Raw genomic sequence first — 24,226 nt, forward strand, 5'->3', positions numbered from 1 at the left:
ATGCCAAAGGAAGAGGCTACCGATTACTCCCAGATGAAGACTGAGAGCTTGGCAAGATCTGGGGTGACAGGAGCTGTGAGGGCCCAAGAGTTCCATGCAGGGCCACCAGTGAGGGACAGGAAGCCTGGCAAAGGGGGCAGTTGCTCTGGGGCCCAGCATTCCAAAGGGGTCCAGCACTCTGGCCACGGCTACTGCTACTTTGGCACAGGCAGTGGCCAGAGCTCTGGGCCCCTTTGAAGTACCACAGCAATGGTGCTGCATCACTCTGCATGGCTGTGAGGGGCCAGGAGGGCCAGTACTGTGAGCTGAGTGGCGCTAAGGGCTAACTGCCCTAGGCCCTGCCCCTTCTGGCTTTCGCCCTGCCTCTTCTGGGGCATGGAGCCAGGCCCCTCGCCCACTTTGCCCTGTAGCCTTTGGTGGATGTTGGCCCCACTGGTTTCAGGGGTGGAAATACCAGGACAGTAAAGCACCTGGGTCCCAGCTGTTTGAACTGATCAATTTGGCTCAATATTGACTGATCAATATTGACTACGCCCCAAAGCCCAGAGAAGATTATTGAAATCACCTTCATTTCATAGGCAGGTACATGAGAGGGCTACTGGCAGACCAGCAAGGATGGGTCTGCCAGAATGATCTCTCTTCCTGTCGACCTTAGTCCATGCAGCATAGAGATTCCTAATTTCTTTTCTTTCAGATTTTTTAATCCCCCTCTTGTGATGTGCCCTGGACGTGCAAACTCACTGATGGGAGGAGTCCAGTTGTATGAATCATCTTCAGAGGAAGGAGGCCAGAATAACAATAAATGTGTTTAGTTCTTTTGTTGACAAATCTTCAGTCCAGTTGAAGGGAGTTACCAGTTGTAAGATCCCCTCGTAGTCTGTCTCCTCTTTTGGGAAGGACTTAACAATTTCTGCAGAAGAGTATCTCCCTATATCACATCCATCTGTTGCACGCTGTTCATATAGGCTACGTCTACACGTGCAGCCAACATCGAAATAGCTTATTTCGATGTTGCGACATCGAAATAGTCTATTTCGATGAATAACGTCTACACGTCCTCCAGGGCCAGCAACGTCGATGTTCAACTTCGACGTTGCTCAGCCCAACATCGAAATAGGCGCAGCAAGGGAACGTCTACACGTCAAAGTAGCACACATCGAAATAGGGATGCCAGGCACAGCTGCAGACAGGGTCACAGGGTGGACTCAACAGCCAGCCGCTCCCTTAAAGGGCCCCTCCCAGACACAGTTGCACTAAACAACACAAGATCCACAGAGCTGACAACTGGTTGCAGACCCTGTGCCTGCAGCATAGATCCCCAGCTGCCGCAGAAGCAGCCAGAAGCCCTGGGCTAAGGGCTGCTGCCCACGGTGACCATAGAGCCCCGCAGGGGCTGGAGAGAGAGCATCTCTCAACCCCCCAGCTGATGGCCGCCATGGAGGACCCAGCAATTTCGACGTTGCGGGACGCGGATCGTCTACACGGTCCCTACTTCGACATTGAACGTCGAAGTAGGGCGCTATTCCTATCTCCTCATGAGGTTAGCGACTTCGACGTCTCGCCGCCTAACGTCGAAGTTATCTTCGAAATAGCGCCCGACGCGTGTAGACGCAACGGGCGCTATTTCGAAGTTGGTGCCGCTACTTCGAAGTAGCGTGCACGTGTAGACGCAGCTATAGAGGCTTATAGTGCAACCACTTAAATATTATGTTGTAATATGGAAAATGGCCATTGTGAGTAAGATTAATACATGCAGCAACTCACAAGCACTTCATTAAGTCTAAATGCCAAACACTTCCTTGAAATTCTAATGCCTCTTTTATCAATATTAACCACAAGTGAGTGAGATTGATTGCAGCTATGTATCTGTCCATATCCAGACAGGAGGACCTCAGCCTGCCTGCTAGTTGTCAGAGGCCCTGTGCTGAAGATGCTGGTTTAAATGTTATGCACAAAATAAAGGAGTAAATAATTCTACAAGATCCCATTCTGTTTTCCTTGACTTGTTGAGGATCTGTGTGTCTTTAGGTAACCAGTCTTTGCATTGCACTGCATATGGCAGCGCCAGTGGGAGAGCATGACCTTTTACGTGGATGAGGTAACAGCACACTAAATATGTCATTGTCAAGAAGGGGATTGCCACTAAACATTCTCATCAATTTACCCATGGCAGAGAGAACCCATCCATGCTGTGCAACACTGTGCTGTGTGAAACCAGCTAACCAAAGTGTGAGTTCAGTGTTTGTCAGCTGCTGATGTTCCAAAATCGTAAGGCACCCACTCCCCGCCCCGCACATGAAATAAAAATGGTGGTTTTTAGCTTGTCATTTTTGGTTTTTGACTCTCCATGGCCATTCTTGTGTGTGTGAGAGAGAGAGGTAGTGCTTCTTGTGCTCTGAAATGTACTGGATGAAGCCCCAGCTGCTAGACATTTCACCCCACAACTCCAGACCCCCTGTCCAGCAATTAATCCCAGCCCCCAGGCTCCTAGTGAAGACCATCTTCCCAGGCTCCCGTCAGTTCAGAGCACCAGGCTCATCTCTGCTCTTCCTGGACCCTTCACTTTCTTCTACCTTCTCTGGGAGAGGGGGGCTACTGTGGGGTTCTGTCCTCCCACTTTTGGCTCAGGGGACACCTCCAGGGGTCTGTACACCTCTCTCAACTGCCCCTTCCCAGGCAGAGTATTGCAGGGGGACACAGAGGAGCCGTTCCATTGTGGGCACTGGGAGGAAGAGGAGGGAATAGAGCTGCCCTGGGTTGCTGGGCTCCTTCAGTTCTCTCCTCTCCACTCTCTCCCTGTAACAATGGCTTCCAGGTGCAGGAATGAATGGGCAAGACCAGTGATAGGGGAAGAGCTGGGGCCATTAAATAGCAAAACTCAGAGTTAATGTACCTTGTGCAGCACTAACTTTTTTCCCTGCAAGCTCTGTTACGGCCTCTCTGGGAGTACCCAAGAGGGCAATGACCACAAAGTCATAGATCCTGTTGTGCAGTGGGTGGGTAGAGGGCAAGGCACTGCACCTTGTCTACACAGGAAAGTTGCACCATTATAAACTAATGTGTTGATTTATATTGTTACAGCTAAATGGGTGTAAACCTCCTTGTGGACTCTTTAGTTTAAGACCACTAGGAATAGGGAGGGCAGGGAGCTTAACATGTTCTGAAAACCTTTATGGTGTTTCAGAACAGACACCCAAAATCACTAGTTATTTTGAAAACATACATAGGCAAAGGGAGTTTTGTCCCTAGTGACACTCACAACAGAGAGCCAGAGCTGTGATCTGTGGGGCTTAGTCACAGTCCATACTATCAGCCACAATGTAAATTAAAGCCAGACCCTCTCCCATCTCCCAGAAGATTGTTTCCTAATAGTCAGTTGGCACGTTCACCATGCAGTGCCCATCTGTCACTGTAAAACTGGGTCATTCACTTCAGAAGAAGCTGTTTTGCCTTGGAGTGGTGGGTTAATAAGCTCATTTGCTTCTATTTTGGCCAGGGATTTTTTAAAAGTGAAATTTGTTTTTGTTATCATTAAATTGACTCAGATTGCTAGAATTATGTCAGCTATTTGTCATACACAAATTTTGAACATAAACCAGAAATTATGATGAATAAAAGCTCGAGGACAGAAGTTGTCAAGTTCTTTCATAGCATGGGCCGCGCCTTACTAGGAAGCCAATTTCATGCACTACCTCCTATTCCCAACTGTTCTCATTACATTTTCTTGCATTTAGCTGTGTAATATCCCCATGTCAACTCCAGACATTGCTTACACGGAAAGTGATATTGAGATAACATTTGATGGCTTTACCAGTGGTAAATGTCTTGTACTTTGTGAAAAGAGTTAAATGCACAGATTTAGACTCTCTTCTCAAAGTTTACATAGATAAAACTCAGTTTAACCTTTGTGAATCAGCTCCAGATTTATGTGTGCATGAGAGGAAACCAGCTACTTCAAGATAGGCCCAAAAAAACCCACCAACAACAGAACACCACTGGTCATTACCTACAGCCTCCAACTCAAACCACTGCAATGTATCATTAAAGACCTACAACCTATCCTTAATCAGGATGCCATACTCCAGAAGGCCCTAGGTGATAGGCCTGTTCTCTCCTACAGACAACCTCACAACCTTATGAGGATTCTCACCAACAGCTACAGGCCATACCACAATAATACCAGTCCTGGAACTTTTCCTTGCAACAAGCTCCATTGCCAACTTTGTCCACATATCTATTCAGGAGATACCATCTCTGGACCTACAGGTTATTCACAGAATCATGGGCACATTCTCATGTTCCTCTACTAACATCATATATGCCATCATGTGCCAACACTGCCCACATACTTTGTATATAAGACAAACAGTATACAAACAGTAAACACCCTTTGACAAAGAATGAATGGACACAAAACGGACACCAAAAAGCTCTTAACTCACAAACCTGTCAGACAGCATTTTAATGGAGTGGGCTATTCTGTTAATGACTTGAAAGTCTGTGTTTTACTGCAAAGGAACTTTAAGAATCACCTACAAAGGCAGAGTGCGGAACTCTCTTTAATATTCAAATTTAACACATTAACATGTGGTTTGAACCAGGAGGCCAATTGTATATATTGTATTGTTGTATAAGGACTCTTTTACAACCTTTGTTTTATCTGACTCTTGACTTTCCCACTCCACTGCCCCTCTTCTCTTCTGATTTGCCCACCTTGATTACAATTTTTCTGATTTGTCAACTTTGACAACTATTTTTGGTACTCTGTGCCTTAAATATTGAGTCTGTTGTGGTATGGCTATGGTCTGAAGAAGTGGGTCTGTCCCACAAAAGCTCATCACCTAATAAATTACTTTGTTAGTCTTTAAAGTGCTACTGGACTGCTTTTTTGTTTTGATAGAATATAGACTAACACGGCTATCTCTCTGTTACTCTCCACTTTTGGTGTTCATTTTCCCTTCAATCTGTTCTGATTTTCTCAGCTGGAAACATGGAAGGCCAGTACCATGTGACCAGACGGTGCACTCGAAAACTTCTTGGGAACATCTGCTGCACAAAGCTCTCATGAAGATATCCTTCATGACGTGGTCATCTTTGCATGAAGAATATGAATGAGAGTTGGGAATTTTTGGATGCTGAAACTCCATAGCTTGTTCTTGATATATGTAAAAATATAAGGTATGTGCATGTATGTGTTCAGGATTTTTTTTCCCTTCCAAATAATGTCTACAGAAGACTGAAAAGCTTTGGAAAACTTTAACTCTTCTGCAAGGGTAGCACTATCTAGCTCCCTGAAGATCATGCCTTGTAAACAAATACTGATTCTTGGAATGTACTTTAATTCTCCAGGTGGTTTGATGAAAAATGCTAACCCTGGAAGACAGAATTGTGGAATGATTCCAGAACAAAGCTTTATTTGCTATACCTGTATTACAACGTTCCCAGTATTTTGACAGTTCCATCTCCTTTTCTCATGCACTAGATTTTTCTAATCCTCAAATTAGACAGTATTGGTCAGTCTGGCCTTATGGGTCTTAACACGCCAGCAGCCTATACTTTGCAAGGGTATTTAAAGGCATCAAGTGAAAGAGTTTTGGGGAAGAACATGAAAGAAGTTAATACGTTATTTCTGTGGATGTTTACTAGGAGCTCCTACAAAGTTTTAAGTTCTGTATAGGAGAAAGCATGAAGGTTCCCACTTGTTTGAAGATTTAGCAAGCAGGTGATGGTTGCTGGGAATCTACTCTTGATAGTGAATGAGAGTAGATCCTGAAAGCCCTTCAAACATTTGTGGAAGAAGAGTCTTCCAGAAGAGGTATTTCCTTCGGAAGGAAATGTCTGAAGGAGTCCAGTCTACACGACAGCTTTGCTTCCAGAAGGGGATATTCCGGAAGTGAGATCTTGCAGGGATATGCTAATGAGGCACAAGATATTTTAATCAGTGCCTCATTAGCATCTTCTGCTCCACTTATTACCATGCCCTGTCTGGAAGCCGGGGAACAAGTGTAGACACGCCTATCTGAAGATGAAAAACTTGCCCTCTGAGGATCAAATTTGTTTCCTGCTTCTTTTGTAGTTTCATCTCTAGAGCTGTGTCTACACGTGCACGCTACTTCGAAGTAGCAGCACTAACTTCGAAATAGCGCCCGTCGCGGCTACACGTGTCGGGTGCTATTTCGAAGTTAACTTCGACGTTAGGCGGCGAGACGTCGAAGTCGCTAACCTCATGAGGGGATCGGAATAGCGCCCTACTTCGACGTTCAACGTCGAAGTAGGGACCGTGTAGACGATCCGCGTCCCGCAACGTCGAAATTGCCGGGTCCTCCATGGCGGCCATCAGCTGGGGGGTTGAGAGATGCTCTCTCTCCAGCCCCTGCGGGGCTCTATGGTCACCGTGGGCAGCAGCCCTTAGCCCAGGGCTTCTGGCTGCTGCTGCGGCAGCTGGGGATCCATGCTGCAGGCACAGGGTCTGCAACCAGTTGTCAGCTCTGTGTATCTTGTGTTGTTTAGTGCAACTGTGTCTGGGAGGGGCCCTTTAAGGGAGCGGCTTGCTGTTGAGTCCACCCTGTGACCCTGTCTGCAGCTGTGCCTGGCACCCTTATTTCGATGTGTGCTACTTTGGCGTGTAGACGTTCCCTCGCAGCGCCTATTTCGATGTGGTGCCGCGCAACGTCGAAGTTGAACATCGACGTTGCCAGCCCTGGAGGACGTGTAGACGTTTGTTGCTACATTGAAATAAGCTATTTCGATGTTGGCTTCACGTGTAGACGTAGCCTAGGTGTCAGAAGAGAACAAAATCGAAAGTCCCTGTTCCCTGAAGGATGGCATAGTGGCAGCAGAAAGAATTACTTCACCTATGAAAACAATTCAGAGTGGTTGAAAGTTGGGTTACATCACTTGGAATGCAGTAAGAATGCATTCCACCTTCCACAAGAATCATTTTTCCAGGGTGAAGCTGCCAGCATCAGTTTTGTGCACGAGACAGTAAATTTGTTATTATTTAGTTCTGTCTTACAGCTTCCTCACATTTTGCTGTCCCTCAGAGCATTTCCCTCACAGATTCTGAATAGCCAAGTGCGAGCAGCCTTTCCTTGCCCTTTAGCTGACTGTGGGTATCCTCTCGTGTCTTCAAAATCCCCTTCAGTTACCATTATGTGCCCACCCCCACTGATGTCTCTATTGCTCTCATATCCTTTCCTTCTGAGGGACTTTCAGTTAATGGAGATGTTTGCTAAAACACTGGTTCCTTCTACAAAAGGTCACCTTTTGGGAACTGCAGCTTCTCAGCGCTGTAGTTTGGCTTTCATCTTCAAAGCACTTTGCCTTGTACTGCTCTCTTCAGCACCACCATCACTTGTGGCTATCTTGTCAGATTTTCTTTTAAATATGTTCTACTTGTAATAGAAGTGGGAAAAAAACCCAACAACCTCAACAGTATTATTTGTATTACAGGAGTAAAGACACATGGGAAAAGACAGTCCCTGCCCTGAAGAGATCACAATCTCTTTATTAAAGTGAGACAAAACAGACCACAAAAGGAGAAAGGAAATATTATTATACTCACTTGTGGATGGGAAACCAAGGTACACAGAAATTCACAATCTTGCCAAGACTGCACAGGAAATCTTTGGCAGATGGGGGCATTGAACCCTGAGTCTCAGACAATCATTCATCTCTTGTAAGTTTGGGAACAATTTGCATATACCAACATTAGGAAAATATAATGATATCTAGGGCCATGACCATGATGGGCAATGCGCACAGTTTCACTGGTGGACATGCTGTCAAAATGACCTTGTGCCCTGAGCAGGACACCGAGACTACATCTACACAGCAGCCATAATTCAAAATAACTATTTCAAAATAGGGCTGCTACACAGAGGAAATATATTTTCAAATAGCACTAGGCTATTTTGAAATACATTGTCTAAACACACAGCACTTATTTCAAAATTGTTGTAACTATCCCATAGCTTAACAGTAACCATTTCAAAATAACTATTTTGCAATAGGCACTATTCCTCTTGCAATGAGGTTTACAGATTTTGACATAATGTACCTGCTATTTCGAATTTATTTCAAAATAATGTGTGTATAGTATAGATGCTCACACAGTTATTCTGAAAAAATGGCAGTTATTTTGGAATAGCTTTGCTAAGTAGACATAGCCCTACAGATCACTGCCATCAGATATTGACTCTCACTTGCAGGCAGGCTAGTGAGGATCTGGCTACTTTATTAAAACTGTACATACACTGCTTTAAAGGAAAATGTTAAGAGCTGTTGATACATGCAGAATAGCAATATTAAACCACCAGATCCAATTTCCTGGAAACCTCAAAATAGCATGTGGTTTGGGAAACAGCTGCCCAGGGGATATATAATTTCTTTATAGGGAGAAAGTGGGGGAGTATGATAATGATAAGTAAAAACTGATGTCTTTGGCTTGTAAGTTTGGCTTATAATCAACAGTGGATACTGCTACCAAAAACATCTGTTACTTTCTCAACAAGTATTTATACTGTAACTAGACAATGTAGTACTGTGTTGGAAGGAGAACTTGCTGTTCATTTTTGCTCCACTGACACAGTTTCAGAACCAAACAGACCCCAAAGTTTCCTGGTTTGCTTAATTCCAGGCTCTGTGATGGGCTATCACTTTCTCCTCTTGAAATAATAACCAGTTGTGGTCGTTGCAACTGCAGTAATGACCTAAAAATGGTGGTATGCGGTGTTCAGCATCTAGTTTTCTAATGTGCGAATGCTACAACAGACAGGTGCAAACAAAGAATTGTGTCCCTGTTTGCTTCATCGTAATGTATGAATCAGGCTGTGTTTTTTAATTTGGTTTCTAAATTTTGCTTCTTTTTTAATATTAGAAGTTGTGGCCTGGGAGTTTTATGGATGACTTCAGAACTTGTGGTGGGATCATGACTTCAAGGATCCTGAAAGTTGAGCAACTGACTGAGAGGTCTTGTGTACACTGTTTTTGTTTGTTTGGTTTGGTTTTTTTTTGTTTGTTTTTTGTGTTTTGCACCAGTTATACAGTGTAGCTGCCCTGGTGTAAGTCCTACACAAAGGCATGCCATACAACTAGTGAAGTGCACCTTGCTGTTTATCTTGGTTTAAGAATCATCTTTAATACTCTCAAATAATACTGAATTGGAATCAGGATTTAATAATACCAAATTAAAGAAATCCAAAATCACTTAGCAGAGCATACGCTTTATAGCCTGTGACTCACTCGAAATGCATTAGACCTTCTATCTTCTAAGAGTCTGATTTAATTTTGCAGACTCTTTTCTTTCGCTCTCACTTAGAAAGTGATCTCATGATCTGTAATGAAATGATAGTCAAACAATACACATACAAACTATGGAAGGATTTCTTCCATGCTTACAGTATTAACGGAAATTAAAATGGTGCATCATACAAACATCTGCTTGTGAGCTTTATCATGCTTGAAACGTGATGTGGCCTGTATTACATACAACATGGAGTAATATACTTTGCTACATTAACAAAATACACAATAAAGTGAGCAAATGCAAAACTGAATGGTCAGCCTAAAAGATTAGTATCTGATTTATAAAGTCCATGAAAATGGTTCTTACATTCCATATACTAAATTCTCAAGATTGTTTTAATGATGCTCCTCCCAGTTCAGCCTTTGCAGAGGATATGAGAAAATTGAAGACGACATACCAAAGAGGAAAATTGAAGCTTTATCAAGGATCTCTAAAGAAATTTTTTTGTAACAAAAAGACGAGTAAAACAGATACAGCCTTGCATTCTACAGAAAGAATGTTCAGCTAAAAGTAGATCATGATTAAAATATGAAAATTACAGATTTTTAAAAATTTCCAGGTTTTCACAAGGATAAATTGTACTCAGCATTGAATCAGTTAGTTGTGAGTAAATCCTGTTGGGACCAGTATCTCACCGTTTATCTTAAACACGTGCTGACTCTGTGGGTGCTCTGGGACTGGAGCACCCATAGGGAAGGCAGAATTCCTCTGAGCTCCTCTCTAGCCCCCCAGAGCCTCCCACCCTCTGGGGGGGGTGTGCCACAGATCAGCTCCACCCTTTCTTTTCAAAGCACCTCCCACCCACCGTGATCAGCTGTTTAATAGCACGCGGGAGGCAGTGGGGAGCAAGGAGGATGCAGCATGCCCAGGAGAGGGAGTGTGTGGAAGGGAAGAGATGGGATGGAGTACAGCAAGGGCAAGGTGGGGATGGGAAGAGGCAGGAGTGGGACCCTGGGGGAAAGGGTAGAATGAGGGCAGCACCTAGGGCAGAGTTGGGGGTTGAGCATCCCCTAGCATGTCAAGTTTTCACAATGGTGTCTTGACAGAATCCTTTACCATATTCTCAGGAGTGTGACAAGGGCACTTATGGTCTCCTTTCCTGTTCCTGATCACAATGGACTAGATTATGAGCAGGGCAGCACACGGCCATCAACAGGGCATTCAATGGACACCAGAGCTATAGGACGTTGACTTTGCTCACAATGTCATCCTCCTTTCACACTGGCATGAAAGCAACACTAGACAAAGTTGCCTCAGTGACTGGACTGGGCACTAACAATAGAAAGACCAAGTCAATGAGTGTGAACCAATCCAACAGCAACACCATCACGCTGGGAGGGGATGACCTGGAAGAGGTTCACCTACTTGGGCAGTACTATGGTCAGAGACAGAGGAACAGACAAGGCTCTCAATGCCAAGATAGGGAAAGCAACAGCTGCACTGAAGACTCTTCATCCCAAATGGAGTTCACAAATAATATCTGTGAAGATAAAACTGTGGATCTTCAATGCAAATGGGAATAACATGCTTTTGTATAGATGCGAGACCTGGCACACTAAAAAGTCTTCAAATCACAATCTGCAGACATTCATAAAGAGATGCCTGAGGTATGTCCTTCACATCAAATGGCAAGATTTGTCACAAATGAGGAGCTTTGGAACAGAGCAGGACAAGAACCAGTTGACATTCAAATCGAGAGAAGAAAGTGGGATGGCTAGGCCACACTCTCAGAAAACCATCATCTAGCATAGTCCATCAAGCTCTCAAATGGAACCCGCAAGGAAAATGCAAAAGAGGAACACCTCAGACAATGTGGAGAAGATCTACTGAGATGGAAGGACAACAACTGGGGTACTCCTGGAGTCAGTTAAAAGTTTTGTCCTGAACCAGATCAAAGTGGAGGAGATTTGTTGACATATGCTCCACGCGGAGTGGAAGGGTTTAAGTCAAGTTATTCAATGCTGAAGTATCTGAGCACATCATAACCTTTAACATATTTATCCCCACAACAATCCTGTGAGAGGGAAATGTCACTACAGTAGAACCTCTGACCTATGAAAACCTTGGAAATGGAGTCCTGCGGTACCTTGGAGACTAGGTTTGGAGGGTGGTGCCTGAGCAGCAGCAAAAGCCCACAAAAGCTATTGACCTAATAATTTTTTTAGTCTCTAAGGTACCACAGGAAGGCTTCTGCTTGTTTCTAAAGTTACAGACTTGGAAAAGGACATTTTTTGTAACTCTGAAATGTTTGTAAAGCTGAATAAAATGTTATGGTTGCTCTTTCAAAAATGCAAAATGAAACTTTAAGTTAATACAGCTTTGAAACTTTACAATGCACAACAATGCTGCTTTCCCTTTGTTATTTAATAGTTTATGTTTAACACAGGGTACTGTGTTTGCTTTCGTGTGTGTGTGTGTATGCGTGCTGCTGCCTGATTTGGAACTGGAAGTACACAATGAGGTGTGTGGTTGATTGGTCAGTTCATAACTCTGGAGTTTGTAATTCTAAAGTTCTATTGCATTCCCATTTTACACCTGGGGAACTGAGGCACAGAGACAGTAAAGGATTTGCCCAAGGTCACACAAACTTCTTGGGAAGAGAATTTAACTGAAGCCCTTGAAGTGACACGCTAGCACCCTAATGACTGCATTATCAGGCCTCTCTGTCAGTGATGGTCAGCATTGCATTACTCAAGTTGAACGTTATAAATGGTATTTAAGTGATTAAATGTCTGAATGAAGACAAGCACTATATATGGATGATATAGCCTAGAAGAGATCGTCGGCCAGTGAAAGCATGGCAAAACTATGCAGCCTTCAGCCACTCCCCCCTCCCCCGTATGTCTGTAATGTGCCTACCATAGTTCTGACAACCATACACATAATTAAATAGTAACAATGTATTATTATAGGAGTGTGCATGTGCATTGCAGTTATTTCTCGTTTTAGGGAACCAGGTGGTGTGACTGTACATTTAACATGTGAGCAAGACTGGCCTTAAATATGCTGTTTTAGAATTTTAAAGGGTGGGTGATAGAGATTCATTTGAGAATTGGAGAGCTAACTGAACTGGAATGTAGGCCATACTTGAGTGGAAGAACTGTTACATTTCTTTAGGGAAATGCCAGCTGAGAACAGGCACTTAGAAGATATTTGATACATATAGGCTGTGTCTACACTAGCACAAATCACACTCCTTGTACTAATGAGGCGCCTGCTGATAGGAATAAGGGGATTTACAAGTTCCCAGGGTCCTATCGAAAAGGACAAGACGCGTGGCAGCAAAAAGCGGCAATTTTGAAGAGCTGCGGCCGGTGGCATGCTAATGAGGTGCTGAATATGCATTTCAGTGCCTCATTAGTAATTTTTGAAATTTTTCAAAGATTTGTGCTAGTGTAGATGTAGCCATATTGATTAAGTTTGCTGAAGGATAATTTAAAGAAGTGGAATATTGACATTGGCACATGAGAGACAATTGCCCAGAATCACTCAAAATGGAGGGACATAATACATGATGGTCCCCTACACCAGTGGCTCACAACCTTTTCAGTAACACGGCACACATCAGTGGGACAAACAATTCCACGGCACACCCACTTTTTTCACCTGAATCAATTTCTCATACTCATTACATTTACAATGGTGATAGTCTTACTAGAGAGGTTTGCAACATATTAGTGCATGCAACAAGCTAAATAAGGATCAGATGCTTGAATGTTTCAAATTCACACAGAACACTGTGTCTCAGACAATGAACATGGACACATTTTCAAAATCTGCTCAGCCTCATGCTAGGAATGTTGAATAAATGAGCAACCACTGAAAGCAGGCTGCCCTCCCTGCCATCCCATTGGAGCCAGGATGCAGCATTTAAACCATGCCCCAGCTCCAACAGGTGCCTGCACACCCTCCCTCCTCTTTGTCACAGCAGGAAGTGGGCGTGGGCTCCCCATCAGCTCACTCGGGATGGGTGGGAAGTGGCATTTCAGCTGACTCTAGGTGCAAATGAGGGACTGCGGGATCAGCATTTCCCCTCCAGGTGGCTCTGCAAAGAGCCACGGCAAGGGAAAATTGATGAAACTTCACAGCACATAGTTGTCACGGCACATCGGTGTGTCATGGCACACTGGTTGCAAGCCACTGCCCTACACTTTGTACTTACCCACCAGCAAGCTGAGGAGGACAAAAGGTGCAGGAGGACAGGCGTTCAGTCATAGTCGACAGCCTCCTGCTGTACCTGGAAACATCTGTCCTCTTGGTAATATAACTCGGGGTTCAAGGATAGGCCTTATCAGCCACCTGAGGACCCACAACTCCCATGGAAGATGCCCATACTCAGTGATGGATGATCGCCATTATCATGACATATCTTAAGCTAAAGAGAAAAATATATTCCTTAGTAAAACCTTTTAAACTATAGGGAGAGTTAATTACTGGACAAGTTTACTTAGGGAGAAGTGCTTGTAGGATTCCCATCACGGGAGGTTCTTCAGAGCGGTTTAGAAAAATGCATGTCAGAGATGGTAGAGCATAGATGAACCTGGTCCTACCCTAGCATGGTGTTTGTGCTTGGGTGTGTATGTGTACTAGCTAACATTCCCAAGACCCTTCTAGTCCTGTATTTCTCTTGGCTAAATATGCTGAACATTTTTATTTAAATTCTGGTTTGAATGTGTAGATCACACAGTACAATCTTGGTATCATTAATGAGGTGAAGGTAACAAAATAATGGAAGAAAAATACAAAATTTGTCAGCTATATCCAAAAAAGCAGAAGTATCATCTGAAAAAGATATAGGGATGAATAAACACCAATGGCTAATTTTTGCATAGTGGGAGATAGCTTTTTCTAGTTAATCTTCCCATGCCATTTTTAAAATAGAATCCCAAGGCATTTTTTGTACATATTTCAGTGCTGAAAATTACTCTTCAGCAATATACCTCAGTTGTAACAGTTTCTAGGGATCCCATTCCTTGGGGATTTTCTCCAGACACAAATGGTGTCCTGGCAACCTGCAAGGGGAGTATGTACCCTTCAGGAAAAGAAGAGAGAGCTGCATGAACAGACTGCGGCAATCTTACACGGAGGGACATCCTCTCCTCACCATCCCCTAGTATGTTCTTTTTGATGAAGCTTGTGTCACAAAATGCGATCTCGTGCCCCATTAGTCCCAGAAAACTTTTTAAAAACCTGACTTAGGCAATGGTTACACGATCAAGTCTTGTCAGCAAAACCCCGGTTTGGTCGACAAAACTCGGGGAGCGCGCGCGCGCACGCACACACACACAAAATGGGATTTGTCCACAGTAGCTGAACAAAACACAGCACTTTTACCGGCAGCACTCTGCCTCGGAGCTTTGAGGCATAACGCTGCTGTCGACAGATTCTGTCAGCAAAAATGCTGTGCGGCTACTGGGGCTGGGGGCCAGGGGACGCTTCTCTGGACAGACGGTATCCAGAACAATGGGCAGTCCTCTCCGCTGTGCCTCCTCGTGCCTGCTTTGTTGAGGGAGAGCGTGTCCAGCTCCTCCGTGGCCGGAGAGGAGCGCTCTCCCGACTGCCTTTTGTGCGTGGTCGCACTCTCTCAACAGTTCCGGGGGGGAGGGGGGGGGAATCTCTCCCGCCAGCTACTTCTCTCGACAGATGGCTGCAATGGACCCGCGGCCGATGTCGCTCACACTGGGGCCAGCAGCCGGCGGCAGGAGGTGCCAAGCCTCAAAGCCCAGGGCAGCCCTCACTCCAGCCGCCAGGCGGCCACCGCTCAGCAGCTGCTGATGTGGCCGAGGGACGCCGCCCCCGCTAGAGCCGGTGGGTGGCGGCGCTGGGCTCCCCCAGAGGCCGCCGTCCCTGCCTTCTCCCACCGCCGGCGGCCCCGCCTATGGGCAGGTTCCCCGGGGGCTAGACGGGCGCCAGCTCCCCCGCCCCGGGCCGCCGCCTTGAGGCGCCGCCTGGAGGATGCTGCAGCTCGGGCCCCCGCCGCCGCCGCCCTCCCCGCCCAGCGGGCAGCGGGCAGCGGGCAGCGGGCATCGCAACCAACCCACAGCCGCAGGCGGGGCCGAGCCTGCGCGCCGCTGCCGGGCGCACGTGTGTGTGTGTGTGTGTGTGAGGCGCCCTGCTGGCCCAGCGCCGCCGCGCCTAGGAGCGGAGGGAGGCCCGGGCGGGAGGGATGCAGGATGGCAGAGGCGCCCTACAGAACCACGGGCTCCACCTTGCTGCACCCGCTCAGCCAGCTCCTGGGCATCCCGCTGGACCAGGTAAAACCGGCCCCCGGCAGGGATTGGGGGCCAGCTGTGCGTGGGCGGGGTGGGAAGTGACTGACCCCCTTCAGCATGATGCAGCTGACGATCTGGGGTGTAGGAGGCTGGCTGGGTTCGCGCTTAAACGTGGTGCAAGGTTGTGCGTCTCAGTACACGTGGGTCAGACCAAGGTGTGCAAGGGTCGTTTACAACCTGTTAGATTCCTTGCAGGAGCTATTTTATAGACCATTTTACAGAATAGACAAGCATGCAGGGTCAGTGTGTAACAGATCGGTTATTTCCTGTGACAGCTTGCAAAGGTGGGCTGTGTCAGTACCTCAAGAAGCACATCTGTGCGATGTCAAAGTGCACAGATCCATGTAGACTTTAATGCGAAGGACTCCGGGCGGGTTATTAGTTATAATAACTATAATTTTATAACAGCAAATGTATTAAAGGCATTTCACAGATCTTCTGTAGGCAAAGTCCTTGCCCTGATGATTTTAGGGTATAGATATGTATAAATGAAAGATGGGGATGTAGTGTCATAGAAAGTAAAGTGATCCAGCATTGAAGTTTAGCAGCTGACTTGTTAGTTCCACAGTCTTTCTTTTATACTTTAAAATAAATTATGCTGTCTTATAATTATTTGACCTGTTATTTATTTAGGTAGCTGTACATCTCTTTTCACTGCTCAGAGGTATAGTGTTGTTGAGAGCTAGTGCTGCTACAAGTAGTTATATTGAACTAAATGATGAAAAATGTAAAACTTTTTTTTGGGGGGGGTGATGAGCCTTACAATTACGAAGTATCTGACGAACCAAAGCAGCAATTTAAATATTCTTTGTGTTGAAGCTCATAAAATGCCAGTTAATTCAACACTTATTCCTTAATTGCATCTACTCAGAGATTAAGGAAAGAGTGGTGAAAAGTCTAGTAAATTGTTGAATAATAGAAGAAAGGCGTTTTACGGGAATGCAAGGGTGTTTGGAGCTCTCATGGCATGATATATGTTGTTGTGTTCATTTATAGGTTCATTGTGAAATTGACCTGTAACAGGTAGAGAAAACCTTGGTTGGGCTTTTCTCTTTGTGTTTCTTCAGTCACATGTACGCCTACTCCCCTTTCTGCATTTTTTTAGCAATGAGGAAGTCTGGCCTGGAATTTTTTTTTACCAACTTACTCTGGGTTCTGCAATTGAGATTGTGCTGTGAGATAAACCAGGGCAAACAAATATTTTTAAATCAACAAAACCCAGGATATTCTGGATTCAGATTGACTTGTTTTCTTTTACTCATTTAGTAGCCATGCACCATTTTAGCTATTGTTTTTATAAATTAGTGATAAAAAGTACATTTTAATCTCCTCCTCCCATTTCTCTCAGCTTAAAGTGCTAAATCTATAGGTGCAACTTTAAATTAGCACATATTTATGGAGAATGTACTTTTTACTAAATAAATGCTTTAAAAGATTGATATTTCTGTTATTTACTAACTACAAAAAATAGGATTTATTGTAAATTCTCTCTGTAAATCTGTCTGGGAATATATTTGATAATCTGCTAGGCCAATCTACATTAGAGACAGGATTGTGTTTCTTTTTTGAAGGTGTTGTGGGCAGGAAACATTTTAAAATTGTGTTAAAGGAACCATATACAGAGAATATTGGCCAGAATGGCATACCCTCAATATATAGTACAAAGATTATTTGAGTGACTGCCTGTCTGGCTGGGTGAAAAGTGAATGCTTGATGGATTAGCTTTGGAAACTTTCAAAAATATTCCTACCTTCAGTGAAGACAACATAAAGACTATATTCTATATGGACAAAATCTATCACTTATCCCCTTCCTTGCCCAAAATCCGAATGGCCTTTGTGTAGGGAAATTAATAGGGATTGTAGTGGGAATAATGAAACACATACACACACGCAGACAGTAAGGTATCAGGGAGGATAACCACCTTTGTTGGATGGAAGTAAGAGAAAACCACGTGAAAAATAAGGAATAACACTTTATTTTAAGGGATATTTTAGGAAAACACTTTCTCTTAGCATATCATATACTTTTCTCTCAAGCTTACTTTTTTGCTGCCCTGAAGTATACAATGTAGTCATCATAAGCTTCAAATGAATGTTTGAATTGGTCAAGAGATGCCCCTTAAAATAAGGGATTGGGTGGTCTGCCTCACATTTGTGATGAGAGGCACTTTTGAGGACTCATGAAATCACCATGAAATTTTCAGAAATGTAGGGATACTGTGGCTTCTTCCTTTGAAGTCTTTTAAGCATTTGTGCAAGAAAACTGATCTGTGGGCCTCATAAGAATACTTCTAAGACCTGATTGAGTGATTGATAGATTTCTCTTTGGAATGTACCAGCATGTGCCAAGTGTCAGAGGTTTTCAGGTTTCCGTAAGGTAGGATGTGTCCAGACCTCATGTCAAGAAATTTACATCCCATGCCTCACTTCAAATGATGGAGATTGAGCTCTGTGTAACAGTGCCAATATTGTTAAGAACAAAACACAAACATTTCCAACCTTTGTGCTAACTATAAGCTTGTTTGTCAGCTGATGTGGCCTCCTTCCTCTGTTGAGGGAGGGGATTTTTGTTTAAATGACAAAAAAACATGGATTAGCTAGTTTTTAACCCTTTCTTTATGCAGAACTTGACTCTCTGGCTAAAAGGAATATAGGGGTTATTAGAAATCCTACATATAAAGGGAAACATCTTGTGGGAATCCTTTAATAAAACGTTAATGACCCCTCAATGGCTTCTACATCAGGCTCTGGGCTGCCATAGGGGAAGTTAATCTTGTGGGTCCTCTACATGTGTCTGTGGCTATGGGTTCAGTGCAGATCTTAAAATCTGTCCACACCATCCTGCTCTCGGGCTATGTCTACACAACAGCAATCTGTTGACAGACGTTCCGTTTGGAAGATATCTTCTGACAAAATTCCTGTTGACAGAGTGCAGCCACACACAAAAGCAGATCACTCTGTTGATCCTCTTTGTTGACAGAAAGTGGCCGGACTGCCTGGCCGCTCTCTCAACAGAACAGCCAACCAGAAACACAGCAGATAGGGCTGCCCAGTGACTTGGAAGCCCTGTCTGTCAACAGAGGGCACCCCGGAGCATCCACACAGCTTTTTCGTTGACAAATTGTCATGAAAGGCGTTTTGCTTTGTGGGAGAGAGACAGAAGGCTGTTGACAAAAGTGCTCCGTTCTGTCAACAGCATGTCGACAGATGGCATTTTTAGTGTGGATGCTCTGCGAGTTTTGTTAACAAAACCCTCTAGTGTAGACATATCCTCATAGTACCTGTTTGGAGCTTAGCACTACTACTAGAAAGTGTTCTGGGAATCCCTTGCTTGGCATGCTGTACATCTGTCTAATACAACATAAAGGAAGTGTGGTAATCCCTTTATATTGGGGTTGTTCCCTGGCCCATCTGATCCAGGGAGAATTTCATCCTATGATAAATGCAAAGATAACAAGCTGAGCTGGGGATCTGAAAAATCAGCCTGAAAGTTTTTGTTTTCTAACTTTCATGTGACTCTTAATAAAGATTCTTCCATCTGCCCTTAGCTAGCAGTTCTATTGATAAAGCGTGAGTTAGAGTGGAATCTGGCATGTTCTTCTATAGCTGTACTGACTGTACTGTAACAACAATAGGGGAAATCTGTATATAAGTAAAATAAATGAATAGATTCATGGAGCATAGACGAAGAGCTAGAGAGTGTTATTTTTACAAAGTTTTTTCTTCTTTTTAAAAATAAAAACGAATTGTTTCAAATAATGCAGAGTTCTAAAGAACATCTAATTAGTTAACACATATAGAAGTCAGACAGTACTAAAACTGTACTGGCCAAACAACATATTAATGAGAAATGCTGGCAAGGTTTGCTGTTTCACATATATAATGAAGAGTTGCCACGTCTCTGTCTGAATGGTATATATTCTTCTTTATTTCATTTCTAAGTTTTTCTGTTAGATAACGTATCTTTGTATTTAACAAACTTTTCATTTATTGTACTATGATTCTGTGGCAAGATTAGCTGCAAGAGTATCAGATGCAAAGGAAAATAAAACAGTGTTTAGGACATCATTATAGCCCAATAAAACAACCCTTGAAGTGTGATTGAGTAGTGTTTTAAAATTACAGGGCCACCACAACCCATATACACTTCCCACAACATCAGGCAAAAGAACACTTCCACCTGATACGCTGAAAGTCATCAGTTCTGTCACAGCCCCGGTGGGTAAATCTGAGTCAGATGCAGCAAATTAAAGAGCCGACTTTGGCTACATCTACACTAGAAGTTTCTGTCTACAGAAGTTATGGTTGGAAGAGATGTTTTGACAAAACTTTTGTCGACAGATCATGTCTACACACAAAAGCGTATTGATCTTTTGATCTGCTCTGTCGACAAAAGGGCCCTGCCGGAGCATGTACACTGTTTTTCTTCTGACTGTTTTTGTTGACAAAATGCATTTTGTGTGTAGATGCTCTGTGAGTTGTCAACAAAACCCCAGTTTTGTCTACAAAACTCTCTAGAGCAGACATAGCCATTGAGTAGTAGTAACCTTCAATCCATACACATGAACCTCCTTAATCTGGGTGTCTGGGTTGAATTTTTTAATTAGTTCAAGTGGGAATGAGATAAATGACCCACATATAAATGTTCCTGATTTTTTAAAGTACAAGAACAACTGTTAGTGTCAGTTCTTAATTATTCCATTTCATTTAATTCTTTAAAGTGCTGCGCTCTGCAAATGAAAACTCAGTTTATTTTGAATAGCAGGAGCATTGTTGCATTTATTGCCTCATTGAGAGATTCTCACTCATCTATAGAAAAGTTGTCTGATATTCAATTATCTGAAGAAGAGTGTGCGCTAATGTAATCTAAAGACTGTAGTTTACATGTATGTGCTAAACTTGCATAGGGTAGGACAGCTTTAACTTTGTTGGCTTTTGACTGTTCAGTTATTATAGTTAAAATGGAAGTATTATTTATATATTTTATATAATGCTATGGAAGTCTATAACATTTTACGGGAAGGATGAGTATATATTCCCTCCAGGGACTAAGGTTACCCCTTGAATGTTTTTGCCAGTCCAGGCCAATATAATCTTCTATAATATTATAAAATGTTAAATGGAAGACTAGAAGCACAATAAGATAAATGTCTGTAGAAGATTCTGGGCACATGTTGGAAAGATTTAATCCTCAGCAAAGAGATGCAAAAAAATCAGCAAGTATAAGTTCATTTCCACCAGAATCCAAAAGAAAAGGTGGACTTATTTGAGTTATGTATCCTGTATGCCAACATACAGGATGTGTCTGCACTGCAATTAAAGACCCATGGATGGCATGTGCCAACTGATAGACTTGCAGGGATGAGGCTAAAGGGTTGTTTAATTACAATATAAACATGCAGGTTTGGTCTGGAACCTGGGCTCTGGGACCAACCACCTTACCCTACCCCCCATGGGGTCTCAGAGCCTTCACTGCAGCCAGAGCCCAAGTGTCTGTATTCTGCAATTAAATTGCCCCTTAACCCATCAGCTGTCAGGCTAGCCACAAGGGTCTAACTGCAGTTTGGACATATTCGGAGACACCTGCATGAAGCTGTCAACTGGAAAACCAAGTGGTGCAAGGAAACAATGCCTTTAGAAGAGCTTTTATCAGGGAGGTCATAATAGTCAATGTCAACACCACAGAGCAGATGGAAACATCAGCAAATGGCAGAGTGGAATGGAAGAGACCCACTTCCATCCTGTGTATCAAATTAAGGAGGATGTAAGAATAACAATGTAATTCTATTACAAACTTCTCTCTGGCTTAGAAATAGGTGCCTCATCTCTAGGTTGGCCATTTCAGCCTGAGTTCTTAACCAGCATTTTGCTATTGTTAATGAAATAAATATTTATGTCTCCTTGTTCATTGAAAACAAAGTCTGATAAATTTTCCATTTGGCAGAGGACAAAAAAGGCAATTGGGAAATGACCTCTCATGAATTTTCCTTCTTTGTACTCTTGCCTCTCCTTTTCATTGTTTTCCATAAAATCTGAAAAACCAAATGTTAGATTTATGTAAAATTCCTCAAGTCTTCTCTGTAAATAAATCATAGTAGGACTGATTCACCAGTGGAAAGTGACCCCAAAGCCACTCTACAGTCTACTCCAATGTAGGGGCCTCCATGGGATACGTAGAGCTGTGTGTGTCTGTCCTGCTACTTACCTCACTGTCACAAAAGATGCCAATACTGGGGACTTGCCAGGTGCATGAAAAAGCCTGGTTGTAGCTTTCATATGCTTCTGTTCCCCAGGTTCTGCAAGACCTATATATGATAGCCAAACTGGCTCCCAGTAATCTCAGGAAAAAGAAGGTGCAAGCATGGCCCTTGTGCCAGGGTTTGAGCCAGTGTAGCAATAAATGCAGCCCTCCTTCCTTATCTAAAACTGGACAAAATCCACTTCAAGGTACAAACTTGATGTCAACAAAGTAGGTTTCCTTTTAACTGAAGGCTTACTCAGCATTTAATGTGCCATGTGACCTAACAGCTTTTAAAATTACTGGAAATTATTTACATGCAGAGGCTACAGGATCCTATTTGTTGTCCAGTTATTCTAACAAGTGTACTTAAATTATAAGAGCATGCTTAACATTCTGGAACTTCAATTACATTCTGGAATGAAGGCTGCCATTGTCCTTTGGTAATCCCTCACATTTTTGTTTACCTCTTTCTTTAGAATATTTCAGTAGCTGATCTGTACTTCTGTCAACATGGATTTCAGTCTCTTGTCTGAAAGGTGTTTCACATGGTCTGTACATCATGTGCAATTTAATGTGAATTTGCTGGGCTACTTTGAAAAACGACGACAGGAAAATCTCTTGATCAGATGTTTCCTGCCCCAGAGCAATAGGGCATCCAGTAATGCTCTTCTCATCTATTGATAACTTTAGTTTGAAAATTTTCTTTTGTGTAATCCTTGCTGTTGTGGTTCAGGACATTTTAAACAGGTCTGCAGTCTGACAGGTGAAATTTGAACCAAAAGCAAAGGTACAGAACATTGACTTTGCCACTTTTGAGCTACAAGGACGGACCCCCCCAAAAGAAAAATTAAAAAAACCCCACAAAATAAAACATATTTTTTTCTCTTGTGAAATCTGTTGGTCTCTTACTAGAGCTAGGTGGGAAATGAGTTTTCCATCCTACAAGTGTTTTCAAAAATTTAAAATATTTTTCCATCCTGATTTGGGATGAAAATTTGAAATCTCAGACATCTTTATGAACCAAAAATCCAAAACTTTGTTTTGTGTTGGGTCAATAGGAGCATTTCTAAATATTATGATTTCCATCTTTAGGCATATTTTTGAATTTCTTTTATGATAAACTAACTTAAAATTCAAAAGAAAACCAGACATTTTGAAAATGTTGATATGGGGCATTTTGACAGTTTCAAGTCTTTTTTGAACAAGGAAAGTGACCTTTTCCTTAAATAGTTTTGGTTTAGGTGAGGGCTTTGACTGGAGAGTTCCATTTCAAATGTAGCCCTATTCTTCATATTTGTCTTTTTCAGCAAGTTCTTGTTGTTAGTCCATTTTTACACCTGGGTTTCCTGAGACCTACAAAAGCTTAGTATGATTCTTAGAGGGACAATAAAAGAGTACATTGAAAGCCGTGTGTGGAGGCTTGTAACTTTGTGACATCCTAATGGATTTATTTTTCTAGCAAGTATTTATTTTCTTCCTGGAAGACACTCTTTTGTGTATCCTAGACCAGACATGCTGTTCATTTCCCCTTTTTCTGGGGAATAGCTGCTGATTTCCTCTTACACATCACACAGATCTCATAGAATTGGAAGGGACTTGGGAGGTGGTTGAGTCCAGTCCCCTGCCCTCTTGGCAGCACCAAACACTTCCCCCGCTTTTTTTTTTAAATAATCTGTTTGCCCAGATCCCTAAATGGCCCCCTCCAGGACAGAGCTCACAATCCTGGGTTTAACAGGCCCATGCCAGGCCTGCTTTAATTGCTGGGGAGAGAGGGTCTCTGAAGAGTGAAATGAAGTGCTTCTTGTGCCCTGGGAATGAACAGACTGCTTCAGTAGCATTGCCGGCTCTGGGTGCAACTGAGCCCTGTGCTGTGTGGCAGGCTTCTTAGTGTACAGTGTGTTTTTTTATATAAGCAGAAATGCAGCTTCTGAAATGGAAATTGAAGAATCTGAACTAATAATTATCTCATATAAATGCTTTGAAGTTGTTTCAATGTTTGGCTTAAATACAGAATATTAAAAATAGCTCATTCAGGCCCAGAAAGGTGCTTAAAACTCTGGTTGTGTACATTTGCCCTGTGCTGCCTGTCCAAGACTTCTGATGCAAACTCTAATTATACCTGACTTTTTTTGTCCTCATTAATATTTTCTTGTCCAAGGCTGTATTTGGCATTGGTGTGTACATAGGTTAGGAATGTAGAAGACGTAGGGAGAGGTGAAAGGAATTTTTAAGAATCATTTTTAATATAACTTTCATGAATGGACTTTTATATCTTTTCCACTGTACTTTAAAAAAATTAGACTTGTAATTAATGATTAGTTTAAATCTCAAATAACTGTACCTCTAAAGGGTAGCTTTCCCTGTTATGGACAAAAGAATTGTTAAAGTGTAGTTCAGTGTTGAC

General features: G+C 43.0%; 1 protein-coding gene across 1 annotated transcript in view; it reads left to right on the forward strand.

Moving 5' to 3' along the window:
- The first annotated feature begins 15,480 nt into the window (after window positions 1–15,480).
- The window catches only part of MBOAT1 (membrane bound glycerophospholipid O-acyltransferase 1), a 73,970-nt gene continuing 65,224 nt past the window's right edge, over window positions 15,481–24,226 (forward strand). Inside the window, exon 1 of the mRNA XM_074985896.1 lies at window positions 15,481–15,561. Coding sequence (XP_074841997.1) covers window positions 15,481–15,561 — 81 coding nt within the window. The remainder of the gene's footprint in view (window positions 15,562–24,226) is intronic.

Source organism: Carettochelys insculpta, chromosome 2, assembly GCF_033958435.1.
Source record: "Carettochelys insculpta isolate YL-2023 chromosome 2, ASM3395843v1, whole genome shotgun sequence".
NCBI lineage: Eukaryota > Metazoa > Chordata > Testudines > Carettochelyidae > Carettochelys > Carettochelys insculpta.